The sequence below is a fragment of the Bombina bombina genome, chromosome 9, assembly GCF_027579735.1.
Source record: "Bombina bombina isolate aBomBom1 chromosome 9, aBomBom1.pri, whole genome shotgun sequence".
Taxonomy (NCBI): domain Eukaryota; kingdom Metazoa; phylum Chordata; class Amphibia; order Anura; family Bombinatoridae; genus Bombina; species Bombina bombina.
The window spans coordinates 290,118,882-290,145,458 of record NC_069507.1 but is presented as its reverse complement, the minus strand read 5'-3'; the positions used below and the strand labels follow the sequence as shown (position 1 = coordinate 290,145,458).

The 26,577-nt window shown below is 40.7% G+C and overlaps 1 protein-coding gene across 1 annotated transcript in view; it reads left to right on the top strand.

The window, feature by feature from the left end:
- The window catches only part of LOC128640611 (amiloride-sensitive sodium channel subunit alpha-like), a 449,879-nt gene that overhangs the window by 372,264 nt on the left and 51,038 nt on the right, over positions 1 to 26,577 (top strand). The window contains exon 9 of the mRNA XM_053693080.1: positions 12,881 to 12,938. Coding sequence (XP_053549055.1) covers positions 12,881 to 12,938 — 58 coding nt within the window. The remainder of the gene's footprint in view (positions 1 to 12,880; positions 12,939 to 26,577) is intronic.

Genomic DNA, 26,577 nt, shown 5'->3' with positions numbered 1-26,577 from the left:
TGTGTTCATTAAATCTAGTTCTAACATGACGTGATGTCATGCCTACATACTGGCAGGAACAAAGTTTGCATGTAAGTAAGTAAACTGCATATTGGGTGGAACAATTAGCATAAAAGTCTACATTATAAGTGTTATTATCAGCAGTACAACGAAAGGTATCACCCTGTAGTATATTGGGACAAGCATAGCAGATTTTGGCTCCACATTTATAGGTGCCTTTTTTAGACAACCAATTTTTTGGCATATCTTTGGAATTATTCTTAACCATGCTTGGAGACAGTATTTGCCCCAACGTTTTAGATCTTTTGGGGACAAATTTGTATTTATGGATGTATTTGCTGAGTACATCATCTGTGGCCAGTATTGGTAAATGCTTCTTAAGAATGCCTACTATTTCTTGGTATTGTTGACTGAATTCGGTAGTAAATACTATTGAATCATCAAAGCTATCTTCTCTTGAACTTGTGTGGATGGCATCTTGATTGTAAGTGCTAACCAATTTTCTACATTTTTCTAACTTATGAAACTTATACCCTCTTTTAGTTAATCTGTTTCTAAGTTCTATAGATTGCTGATCATAGATCTTGTCAGATTTGGTATTGCGTCTAAGTCTGATAAATTGTGATTTAGGTATGGATTCAATAAGGTGTAGTGGATGTTGAGAAGTAGCATGAAGGATGGTATTGCCAGCTGTTATTTTCCTGAATGTTTTGGTCACTATATGATTGTCAATGATTTGGAGGGTTAAATCCAAGTAATTGACACTTACTTTACTGTATTATCCAGTAAATTTTAGACCCATCTCATTGTTGTTACAAAAATCAATGAATTAATTGAACAATATATCATCTGTCATGAGCGCTTCCGTTCATCGCCGTGTCGCCGCGGCTCCCGGAACTCCTCTGTGTCTCTGACGTCATGTTGCTTAGCAACATGACGCTTTCTCTCACACCCCTCTGATGACGGTTACGCTCCTGCCCTTTAAATCTCGGCGGGAGATCTGAATCTGGGCCCGTTTGTTTGTTTCCCTGGATTGTGAGTACCATATCAGTTTTATTCTTCTGTGTACCGACTTCTGCCTGCCTGACCAAGCCTCTTGCCTAATCCCTACTTGCTGATATTTGGACATTGACTTCTGCCTGCCTGACCTTGCCTGTAGCTATTACCCTTTTGCTGACACTTGGATGCCGACTTCTGCTTGCCTGACCCTGTCTTTTGCCTATACCTTTTGCTGATATTTGGATGCCGACTTCTGCCTGCCTGACCTTGCTTTGGCCTTTACCTTTAAACCTATTCTTTGTTAAACAAGACCTGCTTAAAGGGACATTTTACTTTTACAAGCTGCAAAAGAGAACTTTGCCTTTCTGTTTGTTATAAACCTGCTTAAAGGGACATTATACTTTTACAAGCTGCAAAAGAGAACTTTGCCTTTCTGTTTGTTATACACCTGCTTAAAAGGGACATTTACTTTTACAAGCTGCAAAAGAGAACTTTGCCTTTCTGTTTGTTATAAACCTGCTTAAAGGGACATTATACTTTTACAAGCTGCAAAAGAGAACTTTTCCTTTGTTTTACAAGCCTGCTAAAGAGGACCTTTTTCAGAAGCTTCAAAGTAAGAGCATTTCCTTTTTGTTCTTTGTACTACTTAAAGGGACGTTTTATCCTTTGTGGCTTTCCTGCATTCTGGAACAATATTCATTTTTGTTATCTTCTAATCTGCTTCCTGAGTGGGTCACGTCCTGGATATTTCTCAGTGTGCTAGCGTGTGCTTTCAATTCACGCTAGCAGTTGGGTTACATCCCGGATTGATTCCAGAGCGGCTGACATTACAAACGGGCCATAAAAATGGACCCCACTGAATTATCTATGGCCGTGGCTCACCAGGGACAGCTCTTGGGTTCTCATGCCACTCACTTGCAGTCTCTGGACACTAAACTTGATCAAATTACTGCTCTATTACAAAATTTGGTTGCTACCCGCACCTCCCAATCCTAATCCCAATCCAAATCCGATTGAGGCATTACCTCCTCCGATTCCTAACAATCAGTCTCAGGTACAACTAAGTCCCAGGATTCCTCTTCCGGATAAATATGATGGGAATCCTGAAGAATGTAGAGGCTTTTTGAATCAATGCCGTCTTCATTTCCGAAATAGCCCTACTCTCTTTGCTACTGCCTCTTCTAGAATCACGTTTCTTATTTCCTTAATGAAAGGAAAAGCCTTGGCTTGGGTGTCACCTTTGCTAGAAAAGAATGATCCTATACTGTTGGATGTTGATACATTTCTATCTACATTCTCAAACGTATTCGATAAACCTGGAAGGTCATCCGCTGCTGAAGCAACTCTCCTGGATTTACGTCAAGGAAATCAACCAGTCTCTCAATATGCAATTGAGTTCCGCACCCTTGCCTCTGAAACCACTTGGAATCAGGGAGCACTCAGAGCCGCTTTCCGTAAAGGACTTTCTGAGCGTCTCAAGGATGAATTGGTGTATCGTGAACTTCCAGAGTCCTTAGAAGCCTTAATAAATCTCTGTATCTGTCTCGACGCCAGGTTTCGTGAACGCCAACAAGAAAAGGATAGAACACAGAGGACTGCCACTCGAACTCCTTTTCGTTTAGCTCCTCGTTTTTCTAGTCCAGTCACTCCAGCCTCTCCTACTACTGATCAGGCTGAACCCATGGAAGTAGGAAGTATAAAATTAACTGAGACTGAACGCTTAAGAAGACGGACTCTTGGCTTATGTCTGTACTGTGGCCTTAAAGGACATTTATTAAGGGATTGTCCTACTAGGCCAGTAAAAGCCAGGGCTTAACTCTAGTCCAGGGAACTGAGTTAAGCCAAAATAGTGGTCATTCCCTATACAAGAAACTCTTTGTTCCAGTAACTCTTCTAATTGGACAAAAGAAGATCTATACCCAAGCCCTAATTGATTCTGGTGCTGGAGGTGTGTTCATTGACTCTACATTTGTTTCTACTCATTCTATACCCTTACTAAAGAAGGAGTATTCCATTTCAGTCTCTACGGTCAGTGGAGATCCTTTGGGTTCTGGATACATTCAGTTTTCTACTCAACCCTTAATCCTCACCGTAGGAATACTTCATTCTGAGACAATTTGTTTCGATGTCATTCCCACTCCGCAATTTCCCATTATCTTGGGATTACCCTGGCTCCAGATTCACAATCCCATTTTTTCTTGGACTTTCGGTGAACTCACTTCCTGGGGATCTACATGCCAGACTAAATGTCTTCAAGAGATTACTAAGTTACCACTCACTATTGCTCTCACAGTTGAAACTCCGGAATCCTTACCTATGCATTACCATGACTTTGTGGATGTCTTCTCCAAAAAAGAAGCGGAACGTCTTCCTCCTCATCGCCCTTTTGATTGTCCCATTGACCTCCTTCCTGGGGCTGCCTATCCTCGAGGCAAAACATATCCACTTTCTAAACCAGAAAACATGGCTCTGGAAGAATATATAAAAGACAATCTGGCTAGAGGATTTATTCGACCCTCCTCTTCCCCTGTAGGGGCTGGTTTCTTTTTTGTGGGAAAAAAGGATGGCGGATTAAGACCCTGTATTGATTATCGTGGATTGAATCAGATTACCATCAAGAACAGTTATCCTCTGCCCCTTATTCCTGAACTTTTTACTTATCTTCAGGGAGCCACCATTTTCACCAAACTCGACCTACGTGGTGCATACAACTTGATCCGTATACGCAAAGGAGATGAGTGGAAGACTGCCTTTAACACTCGATTTGGGCATTATGAATATTTGGTCATGCCCTTTGGGCTATGCAATGCTCCGGCGGTTTTCCAGCATTTTGTAAATGAGATCTTTCGTGATTTTTTGAATATTTTTGTTATCATATACCTGGACGACATCTTAATTTTTTCTCAGAACCACCAAGATCATGTGCACCACGTCAAGAAAGTACTTCAACGTCTAAGAGAATTCCATCTGTTTGCTAAACTGGAGAAATGTTCTTTCCATCAAAAAATCATACCCTTTCTGGGTTATGTAATATCGGCATCTGGATTCGAAATGGACCCTACTAAACTTTCTGCCATTTTGGATTGGCCTAGACCTGATTCTTTGAAGGCTTTACAACGTTTCCTAGGCTTCGCCAATTATTACAGAAAGTTCATCAAGAATTTTGCTACTATTACTTCTCCTCTTACTTCTCTCACAAGAAAAGGACAAAACTGTAAAGTATGGCCGTCTGAGGCTATAGAAGCTTTTGAATCTCTCAAAGAAGCTTTTTCCTCAGCTCCTATCCTTCGTCATCCAAATCCTGAGTTTCAATTTATTCTGGAGGTGGATGCTTCCTCTGTTGCTGCTGGAGCGGTTCTGTCTCAACGAATACCAGAGACTGGAAGGATTCATCCTGTTGCTTTTTTCTCTAAAAAATTCACTCCTTCTGAATTTAACTATGACGTAGGGAATAAAGAGTTGCTTGCCATCAAGATGGCATTGGATGAATGGAGACATTGGCTGGAAGGTACTTCTTTGCCATTTACTATACTTACTGATCATAAGAACCTTCTGTATCTCCAAACAGCCAAACGACTAAATTCCAGGCAAGCACGCTGGTCCTTATTCTTCTCTCGGTTTCACTATAATTTGTCTTACATACCTGGTTCAAAAAATATTAAAGCAGACGCACTTTCCAGACAATTTCAAGATACCCCAGTTCCTGAGTCTGGTACCATTCTCCAACCTCATGAAGTCATTGCCCAGTTAACAACTTCTTGGTTACAAGAATTACAGTCCGCTCAAGAGCGTCTTCCTTTGTCCTGTAAACCTCCCAATGGTTTACTCTTTGTTCCTGAACGCCTTCGTTCCAAGATTTTATTTTGGGCTCATGATAGTCCCCTTTCTGGACATCCTGGCATCAGTATTACCACTCGAAACCTCAAACAACATGTCTGGTGGCCTACACTCTCTCAAGATGTGAAGGATTACGTCTCAGTATGCACACAATGTGCCATGAACAAAACTCCACGCCAACTTCCTTCAGGATTACTCCAACCATTGCCTATACCTCACCAGCCTTGGACTCATGTATCCATGGACTTTATTACCGATCTTCCCTTGTCCACTGGGAACAATACTATCTGGGTGGTGGTCGACAGGTTCACTAAGACGGCTCATTTTGTACCCTTGCCAGGATTACCATCTGCCAAAAGACTCTCTGAACTTTTTATTCTACATATTGTAAGAATCCATGGATTTCCTCTTGATATTGTTTCAGATAGAGGGGTACAATTCGTTTCTCGATTTTGGAGGTCACTTTGTAAACATTTTGGTACTACTATATCTCTCTCTACTTCTCACCACCCACAATCGAATGGTCAGACTGAAAGAGTAAACCAGTGTCTTGAAACATATCTTAGACATTATGTGGATCATTATCATTCTAACTGGACTTCTTACCTTCCTTTGGCTGAATTGGCCCATAATGCCCGGTACAATTCCTCCCTTCAGACTTCTCCTTTTCATGCAGCTTACGGATATCAGCCTAGGACGTTCCCTTTGCATACTTCCTCCACAGTGAATCCTGCTTCTGATCTTACAGCCCGAAGATTAACTCGACATTGGCAGAAGATACATCGTATTCTTTCTGTAACTTCTAGACGTTACAAGTTCTTTTCGGATCTTCGACGGAAAAAGGCTCCCAAATATCGCCCTGGTGATAAAGTTTGGATTTCCTCTCGATTTCTTCGCCTGAAACAACCTTCTAACAAATTGGGACCACGATATGTGGGTCCTTTCCGAATACTGGGTCAGGTATGTTCCACTGCTTATCGGGTAGCTTTACCCAAGTCTCTCAAAGTCCATCCGGTATTCCATGTTTCTCTTTTAAAACCTGTGATGATTAACAGGTATTCTAAGCCTTTTTCTAAACCTCCACCGTTATTGGTGCATGGACATCCTGAGTTTGAGATCAGCCATATTCTAGATTCCAAATTGCGGGGCAAGAAATTGTATTATCTCATTCATTGGAAGGGTTATCCAGTCACGGAACGTTCTTGGGAACCTGCTCATCAAGTAAATGCTCCAATATTGGTCAAGACCTTCCACAAGACTCATCCTGATAGACCTGGTCCTGTCCCCCGGAGGGGCCCTTGAGGAGGGGGTGCTGTCATGAGCGCTTCCGTTCATCGCCGTGTCGCCGCGGCTCCCGGAACTCCTCTGTGTCTCTGACGTCATGTTGCTTAGCAACATGACGCTTTCTCTCACACCCCTCTGATGACGGTTACGCTCCTGCCCTTTAAATCTCGGCGGGAGATCTGAATCTGGGCCCGTTTGTTTGTTTCCCTGGATTGTGAGTACCATATCAGTTTTATTCTTCTGTGTACCGACTTCTGCCTGCCTGACCAAGCCTCTTGCCTAATCCCTACTTGCTGATATTTGGACATTGACTTCTGCCTGCCTGACCTTGCCTGTAGCTATTACCCTTTTGCTGACACTTGGATGCCGACTTCTGCTTGCCTGACCCTGTCTTTTGCCTATACCTTTTGCTGATATTTGGATGCCGACTTCTGCCTGCCTGACCTTGCTTTGGCCTTTACCTTTAAACCTATTCTTTGTTAAACAAGACCTGCTTAAAGGGACATTTTACTTTTACAAGCTGCAAAAGAGAACTTTGCCTTTCTGTTTGTTATAAACCTGCTTAAAGGGACATTATACTTTTACAAGCTGCAAAAGAGAACTTTGCCTTTCTGTTTGTTATACACCTGCTTAAAAGGGACATTTACTTTTACAAGCTGCAAAAGAGAACTTTGCCTTTCTGTTTGTTATAAACCTGCTTAAAGGGACATTATACTTTTACAAGCTGCAAAAGAGAACTTTTCCTTTGTTTTACAAGCCTGCTAAAGAGGACCTTTTTCAGAAGCTTCAAAGTAAGAGCATTTCCTTTTTGTTCTTTGTACTACTTAAAGGGACGTTTTATCCTTTGTGGCTTTCCTGCATTCTGGAACAATATTCATTTTTGTTATCTTCTAATCTGCTTCCTGAGTGGGTCACGTCCTGGATATTTCTCAGTGTGCTAGCGTGTGCTTTCAATTCACGCTAGCAGTTGGGTTACATCCCGGATTGATTCCAGAGCGGCTGACATCATCAAGTGGTTTTTTGATTATAAAAAGAAGGTCATCTATGTACCGTACTAATAATTCTATATCTTCACACCAAGAATTCATTGGGGTATAGACATAGAGTAGCTCCCACATTATGTAGGTAGGTGTGCATATGCCTGTGTGTAGGGGGGTAACATTATGTAGGTAGGTGTACATGTGCCTGTGTGAGAGCCCGGTTCAATTCGCGGGGCTACTCACAACCTATTCGGTGCTTTGGATGTAGCAACTAGGGCACAAACGACCAGAGTGTCCCCTAAACGCAGCGAACCAAGCACAGTCCTGGAGAATCCCACGTAATCCTCAGCCTGCGGCCCGCTACGTAGAGGCGCAAGAATGCTGGGGCATCCTACATGAGGCAAACCTTGTGCAAGCTGCCCACCGGAATAACCGGCAACTGGTTAAAGTGAATAGGAAGGAGGTCAGTGGTCTGCGGGATACTGGTGCTACCATGACCTTGCTTCAAAGGAACTTGGTGTCTGAGAAACAGCACACTGGAGACACTGTGGCTGTGAGGGTAGCAGGGGGCGCTGTGTTCCACCTACCTGTTGCCAGGGTACATTTGGATTGGGAAGTGGGCGCTAGACCTGTGAATGTGGGGGTCATGAAGGACTTACCAGCTGATGTTCTCCTTGGAAATAACTTGGCCCCCCTTGTTTCTGCCTATGCTCCCATGGGTCCCGCTGATGTTAACCCTGTGACTACCCGTGCCCAGATCCGTGCAGCAGAGACTGACCCACCTGCTGCTAAGCCCCAGGACGCTGAGCTCAGTAAATCTCTATCCGCTATTGATACGTGGAAGTCCCGTTACAATGCGCTGATGAAGGAGAAGAGTCAAGTAGAGGATGAAATGGTCACGTTAAATAATCATGTAACAGTGCTAGCGGGAGAGAAGAGGAGTGCAGAGGAAAAAGCATGTTTAGAACGTGAATCTCTGCTAGACAAGCTGCACCGACAGACTGCAGAAAACACCAGCTTGAGAGTGGAACATGAAACCTTAAAGACAAACTTAGCGACACTGGAAGAGAAGCTGATGCTGGCTCATAGTGAGGTGCAGCAACTCAAGGGCACCCTCTGTCAGTATGAAGGGATTGTGGATACCTATAAAGAGCAGGTACAAAAAAACTCGTAAAGAAGCTGATGAGATTTTGAAGGACTGTTTAGCCCTAGGCTGGGCACTGAAGAAGTTGAACCCTTATTTTTACGGGCAGGAATTCTCTCTCATAACGGGAATACAGATGGATTGTCCCGGTAAACTGACATGCCTACCACCTCCTAGTCCGGTCATCCCCAGGTTGACCCGCCAAAGGGTCAAGCCGGGTCTGCCGGAGTGTTCCACAAGGGGGGAGATATGTGACAGACCCTTCGGTCAGAACTGAAAGAGTTAACTTTGTTCAGCTTTAAGAAGCTATTTTCTAAAGACAGGTTTGCTGGCATCAGCTATAATTAAGTTTAAGTGATAAACATTCCCATTGTTCAATCACATCTAGAGAGCAGACGCCCCAGTGATAAGAAAGGATCAAGTGTGTCTTGTGTTTAACTTGTTATCTGCTTAAGTAATGTAATTCTATTGTGGCCTGTCAAAGGGCGTTGTCCCTCTATCTAATGTACAATATTCTTTCAACCCCCCATCTGGGGTCAGACCTGCATAAATACTGGGCATATGGCCCTTAATAAAGTACATTCTGTTTTTACCTTCCATGTGGAGCCTGGTCTCATGTTTGAGGGGGGTAAATGGCTGGGTTGTGAATTGCTGATTCCCTATTCAGGACATTGTTCATCTGGTATTAACCCTTGGTATCCTGTTGGTACCGTAACAGTTTACATGTGCCTGTGTGTAGGGGGTGTAACATTATGTAGGTAGGTGTGCATATGCCTGTGTGTAGGGGGTGTAACATTATGTAGGTAGGTGTACATATGCCTGTGTGTAGGGGGTGTAACATTATGTAGGTAGGTGTACATGTGCCTGTGTGTAGGGGTGTAACATTATGTAGGTAGGTGTACATATGCCTGTGTGCAGGGGGTGTAACATTATGTAGGTAGGTGTACATGTGCCTGTGTGTAGGGGGTGTAACATTATGTAGGTAGGTGTACATATGCCTGTGTGTAGGGTGTGTAACATTATGTAGGTATGTGTACATATGCCTGTGTGTAGGGGGTGTAACATTATGTAGGTAGGTGTACATGTGCCTGTGTGTAGGGGGTGTAACATTATGTAGGTAGGTGTACATATGCCTGTGTGTAGGGTGTGTAACATTATGTAGGTATGTGTACATGTGCCTGTGTGTAGGGGGTGTAACATTATGTAGGTAGGTGTACATATGCCTGTGTGTAGGGGGTGTAACATTATGTAGGTAGGTGTACATGTGCCTGTGTGTAGGGGGTGTAACATTATGTAGGTAGGTGTACATGTGCCTGTGTGTAGGGGGTGTAATATTATGTAGGTAGGTGTACATATGCCTGTGTGTAGGGTGTGTAACATTATGTAGGTATGTGTACATATGCCTGTGTGTAGGGGGTGTAACATTATGTAGGTAGGTGTACATGTGCCTGTGTGTAGGGGGTGTAACATTATGTAGGTAGGTGTACATATGCTTGTGTGTAGGGGGTGTAACATTATGTAGGTAGGTGTACATGTACCTGTGTGTAGGGGGTGTAACATTATGTAGGTAGGTGTACATGTGCCTGTGTGTAGGGGGTGTAACATTATGTAGGTAGGTGTACATATGACTGTGTGTAGGGGGTGTAACATTATGTAGGTAGGTGTACATGTGCCTGTGTGTAGGGGGTGTAACATTATGTAGGTAGGTGTACATGTGCCTGTGTGTAGGGGGTGTAACATTATGTAGGTAGGTGTACATGTGCCTGTGTGTAGGGGGTGTAACATTATGTAGGTAGGTGTACATGTGCCTGTGTGTAGGGGGTGTAACATTATGTAGGTAGGTGTACATGTGCCTGTGTGTAGGGGGTGTAACATTATGTAGGTAGGTGTACATATGCCTGTGTGTAGGGGGTGTAACATTATGTAGGTAGGTGTACATGTGCCTGTGTGTAGGGTGTGTAACATTATGTAGGTATGTGTACATGTGCCTGTGTGTAGGGGGTGTAACATTATGTAGGTAGGTGTACATGTGCCTGTGTGTAGGGGGTGTAACATTATGTAGGTAGGTGTACATGTGCCTGTGTGTAGGGTGTGTAACATTATGTAGGTAGGTGTACATGTGCCTGTGTGTAGGGGGTGTAACATTATGTAGGTAGGTGTACATATGCCTTTGTGTAGGGGGTGTAACATTATGTAGGTAGGTGTACATGTGCCTGTGTGTAGGGCGTGTAACATTATGTAGGTATGTGTACATATGCCTGTGTGTAGGGGGTGTAACATTATGTAGGTAGGTGTACATATGCCTGTGTGTAGGGGGTGTAACATTATGTAGGTATGTGTACAAGTGCCTGTGTGTAGGGGGTGTAACATTATGTAGGTATGTGTACAAGTGCCTGTGTGTAGGGGGTGTAACATTATGTAGGTAGGTGTGCATGTGCCTGTGTGTAGGGGGTGTAACATTATGTAGGTAGGTGTACATATGCCTGTGTGTAGGGGGGTGTAACATTATGTAGGTAGGTGTACATGTACCTGTGTGTAGGGGGTGTAACATTATGTAGGTAGGTGTACATGTACCTGTGTGTAGGGGGTGTAACATTATGTAGGTAGGTGTACATGTACCTGTGTGTAGGGGGTGTAACATTATGTAGGTAGGTGTACATATGCCTGTGTGTAGGGGGTGTAACATTATGTAGGTAGGTGTACATGTGCCTGTGTGTAGGGGGTGTAACATTATGTAGGTAGGTGTACATGTGCCTGTGTGTAGGGGGTGTAACATTATGTAGGTAGGTGTACATGTACCTGTGTGTAGGGTGTGTAACATTATGTAGGTAGGTGTACATGTACCTGTGTGTAGGGTGTGTAACATTATGTAGGTAGGTGTACATGTACCTGTGTGTAGGGGGTGTAACATTATGTAGGTAGGTGTACATGTACCTGTGTGTAGGGGGTGTAACATTATGTAGGTAGGTGTACATGTACCTGTGTGTAGGGGGTGTAACATTAAGTAGGTAGGTGTACATGTACCTGTGTGTAGGGGGTGTAACATTATGTAGGTAGGTGTACATGTACCTGTGTGTAGGGGGTGTAACATTATGTAGGTAGGTGTACATGTACCTGTGTGTAGGGGGTGTAACATTATGTAGGTAGGTGTACATGTACCTGTGTGTAGGGGGTGTAACATTATGTAGGTAGGTGTACATGTGCCTGTGTGTAGGGGGTGTAACATTATGTAGGTAGGTGTACATGTACCTGTGTGTAGGGGGTGTAACATTATGTAGGTAGGTGTACATGTACCTGTGTGTAGGGGGTGTAACATTATGTAGGTAGGTGTACATGTACCTGTGTGTAGGGGGTGTAACATTATGTAGGTATGTGTACATGTACCTGTGTGTAGGGGGTGTAACATTATGTAGGTAGGTGTACATGTACCTGTGTGTAGGGGGTGTAACATTATGTAGGTAGGTGTACATGTGCCTGTGTGTAGGGGGTGTAACATTATGTAGGTAGGTGTACATGTGCCTGTGTGTAGGGGGTGTAACATTATGTAGGTAGGTGTACATGTGCCTGTGTGTAGGGGGTGTAACATTATGTAGGTAGGTGTACATGTACCTGTGTGTAGGGGGTGTAACATTATGTAGGTAGGTGTACATGTGCCTGTGTGTAGGGGGTGTAACATTATGTAGGTAGGTGTACATGTACCTGTGTGTAGGGGGTGTAACATTATGTAGGTAGGTGTACATGTACCTGTGTGTAGGGGGTGTAACATTATGTAGGTAGGTGTACATGTGCCTGTGTGTAGGGGGTGTAACATTATGTAGGTAGGTGTACATGTGCCTGTGTGTAGGGGGTGTAACATTATGTAGGTAGGTGTACATGTGCCTGTGTGTAGGGGGTGTAACATTATGTAGGTAGGTGTACATGTGCCTGTGTGTAGGGGGTGTAACATTATGTAGGTAGGTGTACATGTACCTGTGTGTAGGGTGTGTAACATTATGTAGGTAGGTGTACATGTACCTGTGTGTAGGGTGTGTAACATTATGTAGGTAGGTGTACATGTACCTGTGTGTAGGGGGTGTAACATTATGTAGGTAGGTGTACATGTACCTGTGTGTAGGGGGTGTAACATTATGTAGGTAGGTGTACATGTACCTGTGTGTAGGGGGTGTAACATTATGTAGGTAGGTGTACATGTGCCTGTGTGTAGGGGGTGTAACATTATGTAGGTAGGTGTACATGTGCCTGTGTGTAGGGGGTGTAACATTATGTAGGTAGGTGTACATGTGCCTGTGTGTAGGGGGTGTAACATTATGTAGGTAGGTGTACATGTGCCTGTGTGTAGGGGGTGTAACATTATGTAGGTAGGTGTACATGTACCTGTGTGTAGGGGGTGTAACATTATGTAGGTAGGTGTACATGTACCTGTGTGTAGGGGGTGTAACATTATGTAGGTAGGTGTACATGTGCCTGTGTGTAGGGGGTCTAACATTATGTAGGTAGGTGTACATGTACCTGTGTGTAGGGGGTGTAACATTATGTAGGTAGGTGTACATGTGCCTGTGTGTAGGGGGTGTAACATTATGTAGGTAGGTGTATGCATTGCTGAGGAAATATACTTATTTTTCTTCTGCATTCATAGGGTGTCAGATTATCAACTCACAGCTGGATATGCTCGGTGGCCCACTGCGGTCAGTGAGGTAAGTTGTTCTTTTACATAGTATTTTGAATTTCTAATCAAGTGTACACTGCACTGTATATTGTGTTCCACTGTTAATGAAGGTGTACACTGCACTGTATATTGTGTTTCACTGTTAATGAATGTGTCACTGCACTGTATGCTGTGTTCCACTGTTAATGAATGTGTCACTGCACTGTATATTATGTTCCACTTTTAATGAATGTGTCACTGCACTGTATGCTGTGTTCCACTGTTAATGAAGGTGTACACTGCACTGTATATTGTGTTCCACTGTTAATGAATGTGTCACTGCACTGTATGCTGTGTTCCACTGTTAATGAATGTGTACACTGCACTGTATATTGTGTTCCACTGTTAATGAATGTGTCACTGCACTGTATGCTGTGTTCCACTGTTAATGAATGTGTACACTGCACTGTATGCTGTGTTCCACTGTTAATGAATGTGTCACTGCACTGTATATTGTGTTCCACTGTTAATGAATGTGTCACTGCACTGTATGCTGTGTTCCACTGTTAATGAATGTGTACACTGCACTGTATGCTGTGTTCCATTGTTAATGAATGTGTACACTGCACTGTATACTGTGTCCCACTGCTAATGAATGTGTCACTGCACTGTAATACTGTGTTCCACTGTTATTGAATGTGTACACTGCACTGTATATTGTGTTCCACTGTTAATTAATGTGTCACTGCACTGTATGCTGTGTTCCACTGTTAATGAATGTGTCACTGCACTGTATGCTGTGTTCCACTGTTAATGAATGTGTCACTGCACTGTAATACTGTGTTCCACTGTTAATGAATGTGTACACTGCACTGTATACTGTGTTGCACTGTTAATGAATGTGTCACTGCACTGTATGCTGTGTTCCACTGTTAATGAATGTGTCACTGCACTGTATACTGTGTTCCACTGTTAATGAATGTGTCACTGCACTGTATGCTGTGTTTCACTGTTAATGAATGTGTCACTGTACTGTATACTGTGTTCCACTGTTAATGAATGTGTCACTGCACTGTATACTGTGTTCCACTGTTAATGAATGTGTCACTGCACTGTATACTGTGTTCCACTGTTAATGAATGTGTCACTGCACTGTATGCTGTGTTCCACTATTAATGAATGTGTCACTGCACTGTATATTATGTTCCACTTTTAATGAATGTGTCACTGCACTGTATACTGTGTTCCACTGCTAATGCATGTGTCACTGCACTGTATGCTGTGTTTCACTGCTAATGAATGTGTACACTGCACTGTATATTGTGTTCCACTGTTAATGAATGTGTCACTGCACTGTATGCTGTGTTCCACTGTTAATGAATGTGTCACTGCACTGTATACTGTGTTCCACTGCTAATGAATGTGTCACAGCACTGTATACTGTGTCCCACTGCTAATGAATGTGTCACTGCACTGTATGCTGTGTTCCACTGTTAATGAATGTGTCCCTGCACTGTATACTGTGTTCCACTGTTAATGAATGTGTCACTGCACTGTATGCTGTGTTCCACTGCTAATGAATGTGTCACTGCACTGTATGCTGTGTTCCACTGTTAATGAATGTGTCACTGCACTGTATGCTGTGTTCCACTGCTAATGAATGTGTCACTGCACTGTATACTGTGTTCCACTGCTAATGAATGTGTCACTGCACTGTATGCTGTGTTCCACTGTTAATGATTGTGTCACTGCATTTTGTTTCTACTATATAGAGATTATATAATATTCTACATCTCTATGTTATTAGTGTCTAGTTTTATATGGCAGAGTCCATAGTGAAATAATAATGTATGACATTATATGATGAGGATTCTCCTGGTTCCAGTAATGTCTTGTTGCACCATAAAACCACAGGCATTGTTATGGAGATACCTACGCATGAAGCCATCTCTCTTACACTACCAAGGCCATATGGTTAGCAGAACTGGTGTCAAATAGAACGTGCCAGAGATATGAGGGATAAAGTAATCTAAATATTATTATATATACAACCTACTCTAAAATCAAAACCAGAAGTGATCAAGTAGGTTAACACTTTATTTACCAAACACGTAAAGATTTTCCTGTTAAATGCAGAGAGTGAAGGAAATATCAGACACAAACTGCTGGCCAAGATCCCAACATAAGGAAGGGCAACCCCAATAAACCTCCACTGCACATCCCGTAACCCCTTCATAATATTAGTGACAATAAATTGACTGTGACCCCTTATGTCTCATCATATTGACCACCTGCTAATTAGCTACTAATGTCTGATAGAAATGACCACCTGCTAATTAGCTACTAATGTCTCATCATATTGACCACCTGCTAATTAGCTACTAATGTCTAATAGAAATGACCACCTGCTGATTAGCTACTGTCTGATAGAAATGACCACCTGCTAATTAGCTACGAATGTCTAATAGAAATGACCACCTGTTAATTAGCTACTGTCTAATAGAAATGACCACCTGCTAATTAGCTACTGTCTTATACTAATGACCACCTGCTAATTAGCTACTAATGTCTAATAGAAATGACCACTTGCTGATTAGCTACTGTCTAATAGAAATGACCACCTGCTAATTAGCTACTGTCTTATACTAATGACCACCTGCTAATTAGCTACTAATGTCTAATAGAAATGACCACCTGCTAATGAGCTACCAATGTCTGATCCTAATGACCACCTGCTAATTAGCTACTAATGTCTAATAGAAATGACCACCTGCTAATTAGATACTAATGTCTGATCCTAATGACCACCTGCTAATTAGCTACTAATGTCTGATAGAAATGTCCACCTGATGATTAGTTACTACTGTCTGATCCTAATGACTACCTGCTGATGAGCTACTAATGTCTGATAGAAATGTCCACCTGCTAATTAGCTACTAATTTCTGATAGAAATGTCCACCTGATGATTAGCTACTACTGTCTGATCCTAATGACTACCTGCTGATGAGCTACTAATGTCTTATCCTAATGACCACCTGCTAATTAGCTACTGCCTGATCCTAATGACCACCTGCTAATTAGCTACTAATGTCTGATAGAAATGACCAACTGCGAATTAGCTACTGTCTAATAGAAATGACCACTTGCTAATTAGCTACTAATGTCTGATAGAAATGACCACCTGCTAATTAGCTACTAATGTCTGATAGAAATGACCACCTGCTAATTAGCTTCTAATGTCTGATCCTAATGACTACCTGCTAATTAGCTTCTAATGTCTTATAGAAATGACCACCTGGTGATTAGCTACTAATCTCTGATCCTAAGACTATCTGCTAATTAGCTTCTAATGTCTGATAGAAATTACCACCTGCTAATTAGCTACTAATGTTTGATAGAAATGACCCCCTGCTGATTAGCTACTAATGTCTGATTTAAATGACCACCTGCTGATTAGCTACTGTCTGATCCTAATGACCACCTGCTGATTAGCTACTAATGTCTGATTTAAATGACCACCTGCTGATTAGCTACTAATGTCTCATCATAATGACCACCTGCTGATTAGCTACTGTCTGATCCTAATGACCACCTGCTAATTAGCTACTAATGTCTCATCATAATGACCACCTGCTGATTAGCTACTGTCTTATCCTAATGACCACCTGCTGATTAGCTACTGTCTGATCCTAATGACCACCTGCTAATTAGCTACTAATGTCTCATTATAATGACCATCTGCTAATTAGCTACTAATGTCTCATCATAATATCCACCTGCTAATTAGCTACTAATGTCTCATCATAATGACCATCTGATAATTAGCTACTAATGTCTCATCATAATGACCATCTGATAATTAGCTACTAATGTCTGATCATAATAACCACCTGCTAATTAGCTACTAATGTCTGATTCTAATGACCATGTGCTAATTAGCTACTAATGTCTCATCATAATGACCACCTGCTAATTAACTACTGTCTCATCATAATCAACATCTGTCAGTTGGCTAATGTCTCATCATAATGACCACCTGCTGATTAGCTACTGTTTGATCCTAATAATCACCTGCTTATTAGCTATCTGATCCTAATGACCATCTGCTAATTAGCTGCTAATGTCTCATCATAATGACCACCTGCTGATTAGCTACTAATGTCTGATCCAAATGAAACCTGCTGATTAGCTACTAATGTCTGATCCTAATGACTACCTGCTGATTAGCTACTAATGTCTGATACAAATGACCACCTGCTAATTAGCTTCTAATGTCTGATCCTAATGACTACCTGCTGATTAGTTACTAATGTCTGATACAAACAACCACCTGCTAATTAGCTACTAATGTCTGATCCTAATGAACACCTGCTGATTAGCTACTGTCTGATACAAATGACCACCTGCTGATTAGCTAGTCTGATACAAATGACCACCTGCTTATTAGCTACTAATGTCTGATCCAAATGAAAACCTGCTGATTAGCTACTGTCTGATCCAAATGACCACTTGCTGATTAGCTACTAATGTCTGATACAAATGACTACCTGCTAATTAGCTACTAATGTCTGATCGAAATGAAAACCTGCTGATTAGCTACTAATGTCTGATCCTAATGACTACCTGCTGGTGAGCTACTAATGTCTGATACAAATGACCACCGTCCAATTAGCTACTAATGTCTCATCATATTGAACACCGGCTAATTAGCTACTAATGTCTGATACAAATGACCACCTGCTGATTAGCTACTGTCTGATCCAAATGAAAACCTGCTGATTAGCTACTAATGTCTGATAGAAATGACCACCTGTGAATTAGCAACTAATGTCTGATGACCACTAGTGATGTTGCGAACTGAAAATTTTCCGAACCGCCATTGACTTCAATAGGCATACAAATTTTAAAACCCACAGGGACTCTTTCTGGCTACAATAGTGATGGAAAAGTTGTTTCAAGGGGACTAACACCTGGACTGTGGCATGCCGGAGTGGATCCATGGCAAAACTTCCACTTAAAATTACATAGTTGATGCAGAGTCTGGTTTTAATCCGTAAAGGGCATAAATCACCTAACATTCCTAAATTGTTTGGAATAACGTGCTTTAAAACATCAGGTATGATGTTGTATCGATCAGGTAGTGTAAGGGTTACGCCCGCTTCACAGTGACAGACCAAACTCCTCGTTTAACGCACCGCAAACAACCGCAAACAGTCCATTTGCACAACCACGAGATAGATTTGATAGATACATAGATTAGATAGATCAATAGATGCAATATACATTTGATAGATACGATAGATAGATTTGATAGATAAATAGATAGATTTGATAGATATATAATTTCCCAGACAGAGAATTACAAGACGTGCGGTCTGGGACCCATGGTAAGGTTCCCAGAGACAGTTGCGGCGCCAGGGGACATGTATATGGCATGGATTTTAGGAACCGGGAGATGGAAAAAGATGCTTGGTCGGTCCTCCTACTTCAAATTTGGGGCACTGCGCGTGCAATCTACTGTGCCACCAGATATGAGTGGTGTGTTAAGTAGTACTATTCTGATCAGTTTAATACCTGTTACTCCCCCTATCGGGGGATGTGTATATGGCATGGATTTTAGGAACCAGGAGATGGAAAAAGATGGCAGGCTGGCAGGCAGGCAACTGCAATTAGATTACACTAGCAGACTGATGTTTCACAGTCAAAAAAGTTTTTTTTTTTTTAAATTTACACTACTGTTACAACAGATATGAGTGGTGGCACTGTGGGCAAGTTGGTCTGGCACACACGCTGGCAGGCAGGCAACTGCAATTAGATTACACTAGCAGACTGATGTTTAACAGTCAAAAAAGTTTTTTTTTTTAAATTTACACTACTGTTACAACAGATATGAGTTGGTGGCACTGTGGGCAAGTGGGCCTGGCACACGCTAGCAGGCAGGCAACTGCAATTAGATTACGCTAGCAGACTGATGTTTAACAGTCCAAAAAGTTTTTTTTTTTTTATTTACACTACTGTTACAACAGATATGAGTGGTGGCACTGTGGGCAAGTGGGCCTGGCACACACGCTGGCAGGCAGGCAACTGCAATTAGATTACACTAGCAGACTGATGTTTCACAGTCAAAAAAGTTTTTTTTTTTAAATTTACACTACTGTTACAACAGATATGAGTGGTGGCACTGTGGGCAAGTGGGCCTGGCACACACGCTGGCAGGCAGGCAACTGCAATTAGATTACACTAGCAGACTGATGTTTAACAGTCAAAAAAGTTTTTTTTTAAATTTACACTACTGTTACAACAGATATGAGCGGTGGCACTGTGGGCAAGTGGGCCTGGCACACACGCTGGCAGGCAGGCAACTGCAATTAGATTACACTAGCAGACTGATGTTTAACAGTCAAAAAAGTTTTTTTTTAAATTTACACTACTGTTACAACAGATATGAGTGGTGGCACTGTGGGCAAGTGGGCCTGGCACACACGCTGGCAGGCAGGCAACTGCAATTTGATTACACTAGCAGACTGATGTTTAACAGTCAAAAAAGTTTTTTCTTTCATATAATTAGCAAGAGTCCATGAGCTAGTGACGTATGGGATATACATTCCTACCAGGAGGGGCAAAGTTTCCCAAACCTTAAAATGCCTACAAATACACCCCTCATCACACCCACAATTCAGTTTTACAAACTTTGCCTCCCGTGGAGGTGGTGAAGTAAGTTTGTGCTAGATTCTACGTTGATATGCGCTTCACAGCAGGCTGGAGCCCGGTTTTCCTCTCAGAGTGCAGTGAATGTCAGAGGGATGTGAAGAGAGTATTGCCTATTTGGATTCAATGGTCTCCTTCTACGGGATCTATTTCATAGGTTCTCTGTTATCGGTCGTAGAGATTCATCTCTTACCTCCCTTTTCAGATTGACGATATACTCTTATATATACCATTACCTCTACTGATTCTCGTTTCAGTACTGGTTTGGCTATCTGCTATATGTAGATGAGTGTCCTGGGGTAAGTAAGTCTTATTTTTTGTGACACTCTAAGCTTTGGTTGGGCACTTTATACGTAAAGTTCTAAATATATGTCTTTAAACTTATATTTGCCATGATTCAGGATAATCAGTATTCCTTCTTTCAGACTGTCAGTTTCATTATTTGGGAAAATGCATATGAATAAAATATTTTTTCTTACCTTAAAGAAATTTTCTAATTGACTTTTTTTCCTTGCGGGCTGTTAGGCTCGCGGGGGCAGAAAATGCTTCAATTTATTGCGTCATTCTTGGCGCAAACTTTTTTGGCGCAAAATGTTGTCATTTCCGGCGCCATAGTTGTCGCCGGAAGTTTACACGTGGTTGCGTCATTTTTGACGCATGTGTGTTACAGACGTTTTTTTGCGCCAAAAAGTGTGGGCATCATACTTGGCGCCAAAAGATGTAGGCGTCATACTTGGCGCCAAAAAATGTGGGCGTCATACTTGGCGCCAAAAAATGTGGGCGCCATACTTGGCGCCACTTTTTTTCACATTATTTAAGTCTCACTTTTTTGTTGCTTCTGGTTGCTAGAGGCTTGTCTGTTTTGCATTTTTCCCCATTCCTGAAACTGTCATTTAAGGAATTTGATAATTTTGCTTTATATGTTGTTTTTTTCTATTACATATTGCAAGATTTTCCATAAATTATTCCTGGATCAGAACATACTGAGGGATTCCTGTTGACTAAGAAGTCCTACCAAAGCTAAGTTCATTTATTTTAAATGTTATGAATCTTTATCTTTAACTATGGTTTGTAATAAGTTATCATGATAAACTTTTACATGCAGAATCCATTAGTATTTATGCTTTATGTATTGCTTTTCTTTTTACATCTTATGTACAAGATATACTTAGAAAATTTATAAGAATATTTTTCTGATTCTAGGTTAAGGCTTTGTCTGACTTTGCGCCTTCTATTAAAAAATTTTTAGGTCTTTTTCAAACTTCTTTTTTTTTTTAAGTTTCAAATGACCAACAACATAATGAATTATCCTTCTCTGATGAGGTTTTTTCTCTTACAGAACTTTTCTTCATCAGATATTGACACTAACAAATCTACTTTTTTATTTTTTATTAGAGTACATTTGTTTTTTGTTGAAAAGGTGTTGATTATTTTGGATATTGAGGTAACTAGTTCTTTTTCAAAACTAGCTAACATTTTATTTCTGCTTATTTTATCTTCTGTGTCTTCAGAGGTTTTTTTCCATTCCTTCATATTAGGGAATGGAATAGGCTGACAATTTTCTTCAGGTTTTAAATTATATTCTTTGCTGGCAGTTAAATTCAATTTTGAGGGTTCTCCAATTTAATGGGGCTATCTCTACTCCTGCTAAATTATGCTATTGTTTCTATAGCAAAATAGTATTTATTTTCTTTTTAAATGGTTGTATCCTATTTAAGGAAAATTTTTTATTTTCAGGTACTTTTCTTGGACCTGTAATTTATTTGGATGATGTTGCTTTTGCTCCATTTTTTCTGTTTACTTTAAAGATCAAGTATCAGATTATGTATTATTTAGCATTGTTAAGGGACAAAGTCTACTGCTCATTTGAGGTTCAGACTGTGTGCTGTTGCATTTGTCTTGTTGTCTTGCATTTTTGTTTATGCAAGTCCGGTGTGTTCTGGTCCCTTAACTGGATTAACATGCTAATAATTTTATTTGTTTCTTCATTTTTATTGAATATTTTCACAAATGAGGTTTAATCTATGTCTTTAGCTGTTTTTAGCTAGAAGAAATTTTGTGATTTCTAAAAAATCCTTATTTCTTTTTTTCAAAGATAATCAATTATTTGATTCATATTGGATTCAATTCTTAACTGTTACTCTGGGCTTCAAGATTAAGTTCTTAGACTAAAACTTTAAGCTTATTTTAGTTTGGTTGTTCTTACTAATGAACAAAATTCTAAATTTTTACCCAAGTAACATGTTTTTATTTAGAAGTTTTTTTGGTTCTATTCAAAATTCTTAGATTTTGGGTACAAAATAAAATTTGAAGTAAAACCGTCTGTGAGAAGTCTTTTTCTCTCTATTATATTCCAGCTATTCCAGTAAGGCTAACACTTTCCTTAAGGTGTTTTCAGTCCCATATATTTTGGGTAATGTTGAAGTGCGGTTAATCACCTGTTGAGGATCAAGCGCTGCTCAGATCTGGAATCTTCTGGGGTATTTATTCCAGTTCCATTTTTAAGATCTGGGTTTTGGGGTTTTATTCAAATTATTAATTGTTCCAAAGATAGAAAATCTTTTTATTATATAAATGTACCATCTTTTAGATTGGTATTTATATGGTCTATTCTGACTTTTTTTGGTCAGTGATAGCATTATTTGTTTTCATTAGATACAATAGATGCATATCTTCATTTCTGTTTTCATTCAGATTATTTTTATTTTCTGAGACTACGGAATCTCATATGATTCATGGTTAGAGGATCTTTTTATCAAAAGCTCTTGATTCCTCACACAAGGGTCACCTTTTTTAGGTTTCCAGATAGATTGTGTCACTGTCTTTGTCTCTAATAGATAAGTGATTTTTTTCTTATTGGGTTCCGTCTGTCGGTACCTTCAGTCTCTATCATTTCCTTCAGTTGCTATATATGCATGGAAATTTAGGTCTTATGGCTGCAGCATTGGATTCATTTTCCTTTGCTCATTTTCATAGAAAACCTTTCCAGTTTTTTATGCTGCATAATGGTGCAGGGATTCTAGGATTTCACTTTTTAAATCTTCGAATTCTATGTTTATCTATCTTTGATTCGGTGGTAAAGATCACCATCATTTAGTTCTACAGGTCTCTTCGATTCTTTAAACCTGGACCATGATCTCTATAGATGCGAGTCTTTTAGGTTGGGAGGCTGTCTGAGGTTCTCTGTCAGCACAAGGGGTTTGGAAATCTCAGGAGGCGAGATTACCATTTGATATTTTGGAACTCCGTGCATTCTCAGAGTTCTTCAGTTGGTTTCTTTTGAAGAAGAGACGTTTATTGTTTTTTTCAGACATTATCACATCTGTGGTATATGTCAATCATCAGGGTGTGACTATCAGTCTTTAGACTGTGACAAAGTATCTCGGATATTTGCTTGGGCTAAATCCAGCTCCTATCTAAATTCTGGGGTCCTTTTCCCAGGTATAGACGTTTGGGAAGCGGATTATCTCTGTTAATCAAGCTTTACATCCGGGAGAATGGTCTTTACCCAGATATGTTTTTCAATTTTTCAGATGTGAGGGCTTCCAGAAATAGATCTGTTGGCCTCCCGTCTTAACAAGAAATTTCCCAGGGGCCTATTTCAGGTCCGGGGATCCTCAGGCGGAAGTAGCGTATGCTTTGACACTTCCTTGGAATTATCATTCTCTCTATATCTTCCACCTCTAGTTCTTCAAAAATTCTAATGGAGCTTTTGTTTGTATTGCTGGTGGTTCCAGCATGGTCTCACAGGTTTTGGTATGCGGATCTCATTCGGATGGCCAGTTGCCAACCTTGGACATTTCCGTTAAGACCAGACCTTTTATCTCAAGGCCCATTTTTCCATCAGGATCTCAAATCATTTAATTTGAAGATATGGAGTTTGAACGTTTGATTCTTAGTCATAGAGGTTTCTCTGACTCAGTGATTAATACTATGTTACAGGTTTGTAAATCTGTCTCTAGAAAGATTTATTATCGAGTTTGGAAGACTTTCATTTCTTGGTGTTCTTCTCATAAATTCTTTTGGCATTCTTTTAGAATTCCTAGAATTTTACAATTTTTCAGGTTGGTTTTGTCTGCAAGTTATTTGAAAGGACAAATCTCTACTCTTTCTGTTTTTTTTTCACAGAAAGATTGCTATTCATTCTGATATTCATTGTTTTGTGCAGGCTTTGGTTTGTATCAAGCCTGTCATTAAGTCAATATCTCCTCCTTGGAGTCTCAATTTGGTACTGAGGGCTTTACAGGCTCCTCCGTTTGAACCTTTGCGTTCTCTGGACATTAAAATTACTTTCTTGGAAAGTATTGTTCCTTTTGGTTATCTCTTCTGCTAGAAGAGTTTCTGAGTTTTCTGCTCTTTCTTGTGGATCTCCTTTTCTGATTTTTCATCAGGGTAAGGCAGTGTTCCTTCCTGTTATTCATTATTTTATTCAGGTTTTGGTTCTTATCAAACCTGTCATTAAGCCAATTTCTCCTCCTTGGAGTTTTAATTTGGTTCTAAAGGCTTTACAGGCTCTTCTATTTGAGCATATGTTTTCTCTAGACATTATTTACTTTTATGGAAAGTATTGTTCTTTTTAGACATCTCTTCAGCTAGAACAATTTTTAATTATCTGTTCTTTCTTGTGAGTCTCCTTTTTCTGATTTCTTCATCAGGATAAGGTGGTTTTTGCTATCCTCATTTCAATTTTTACCTAAAGTTGTGATTTCTATCAACATTAGGGAGGAATTATTGTCTTTTACTAAGACTTCTTTGGTAAGATTCTTACATTCTTTGGATATGGTAAGAGTTTTGAAATCTTATGTTGAAGCTATTCAGATTTCAGATAGTCTTCTAGTCTATTTGTTATCTTTTCTGGTTTTAGGAAGGTCAAAAGGCTTCTGCCATTTATTTGGCATCTTGCTTTAACTTTTGATTCATCATGCTTATTTGGAGTCGGGTGGATTCCCGCCTCGGAGGATTATGGCTCATTCTACTAGGTAAGTTTCTACTTCCTGGGCTTTTTAAGAATGAAGCTTCTGTTGATCAGATTTGCAAAGCAATGACTTGGTCTTCTTTGCATACTTTTACTATGTTCTACCATTTTGATGTTTTCTCTTCTTTAGAAGCAGTTTTGGTAGAATGGTACTTCAGGCAGCTGTTTCAGTTTGATTCTTCTGCTTATATTTTCAGTTTTTTTCATTATAAAAATTGAAACTTTTTTGATTTGGGTAGTGGATTAATTTTTCAGCGGAATTGGCTGTCTTTATTTTATCCCTCCCTCTCTAGTGACTCTTGCGTGGAAGTTCCACATCTTGGGTATTTATTATCCCATACGTCACTAGCTCATGGACTCTTGCTAATTACATGAAAGAAAACATAATTTATGTAAGAACTTACCTGATAAATTAATTTCTTTCATATTAGCAAGAGTCCATGAGGCCCACCCTTTTTTGTGGTGGTTATGATTTTTTTGTATAAAGCACAATTATTCCAATTCCTTATTTTTTTGATGCTTTCGCTCCTTTTTTATCACCCCACTTCTTGGCTATTCATTAAACTGAATTGTGGGTGTGGTGAGGGGTGTATTTATAGGCATTTTAAGGTTTGGGAAACTTTGCCCCTCCTGGTAGGAATGTATATCCCATACGTCACTAGCTCATGGACTCTTGCTAATATGAAAGAAATGAATTTATCAGGTTTTTTTTAAAATTTACACTACTGTTACAACAGATATGAGTGGTGGCACTGTGGGCAAGTGGGCCTGGCACACACGCTGGCAGGCAGGCAACTGCAATTAGATTACACTAGCAGACTGATGTTTAACAGTCAAAAAAGGTGTTTTTTTAAAAAATTTACACTACTGTTACAACAGATATGAGTGGTGGCACTGTGGCCAAGTGGGCCTGGCACATACGCTGGCAGGCAGGCAACTGCAATTAGATTACACTAGCAGACTGATGTTTCACAGTCAAAAAATTTTTTTTTTTTAAATTTACACTACTGTTACAACAGATATGAGTGGTGGCACTGTGGGCAAGTGGGCCTGGCACACACGCTGGCAGGCAGGCAACTGCAATTAGATTACACAAGCAGACTGATGTTTCACAGTCAAAAAAGTTTTTTTTTTTTTATTTACACTAATGTTACACCAGATATGAGTGGTGGCAACGGGCAAGTGGGCACAGTATACGCTGTGAGCCTGGCACACATGCTGTCAGGCAGGCAACTGCAATTAGATTACACAGGGAAAAAAAAGGGCTTTTTGGGGTGCTGTCCTTACAGCAGAGATCAGATGAGTCCTTCAGGACTGTAGTGGACACTGAATACACTAGCCTAGCTATCAATTTCCCTATTAAATCAGCAGCAGCTACACTGTCCCTCCTCTCACTAAGAAAGCAGCTTCCGAATGTATCTAAAATGGCTGCTGTCCAGGAGCTGGGAGGGTCTGGTGCTGATTGGCTGGAATGTGTCTGCAGACTGTGAGATACAGGGTCAAAGTTTACTCAATGATGACGAATAGGGGGCAGATCGAACATTGCATATGTTCGCCAGCCGTTGCGAACGCGAACAAGCTATGTTCGCCGGGAACTATTCGCTGGCAAACTATTTGGGACATCACTAATGACCACCTGCTGATTAGCTATGGTTTGATCCAAATGACCACCTGCTGATTAGCTACTAATGTCTGATCCTAATGACCATCTGCTAATTAGCTTCTAATGTCTCATCATAATGACCACCTGTTAATTAGCTACTGTCTGATCCTAATGACCACCTGCTGATTACCTACTAATGTCTGATCCAAATGACCACCTGCTTATTAGCTACTAATATATAGAAAATGATGAAAAGAGTTTCTTAGTGTTTATTACAAAACGAGATAAAATCCAATTGCACCAGCACAACAAACAGGAGACAGCTGGTCCTACTAGTTTCGGCATAGTGCCGTAATCTCAGACCTGCTGGATACTAGAAAAGAGGGCGTTTAAAAGTATTA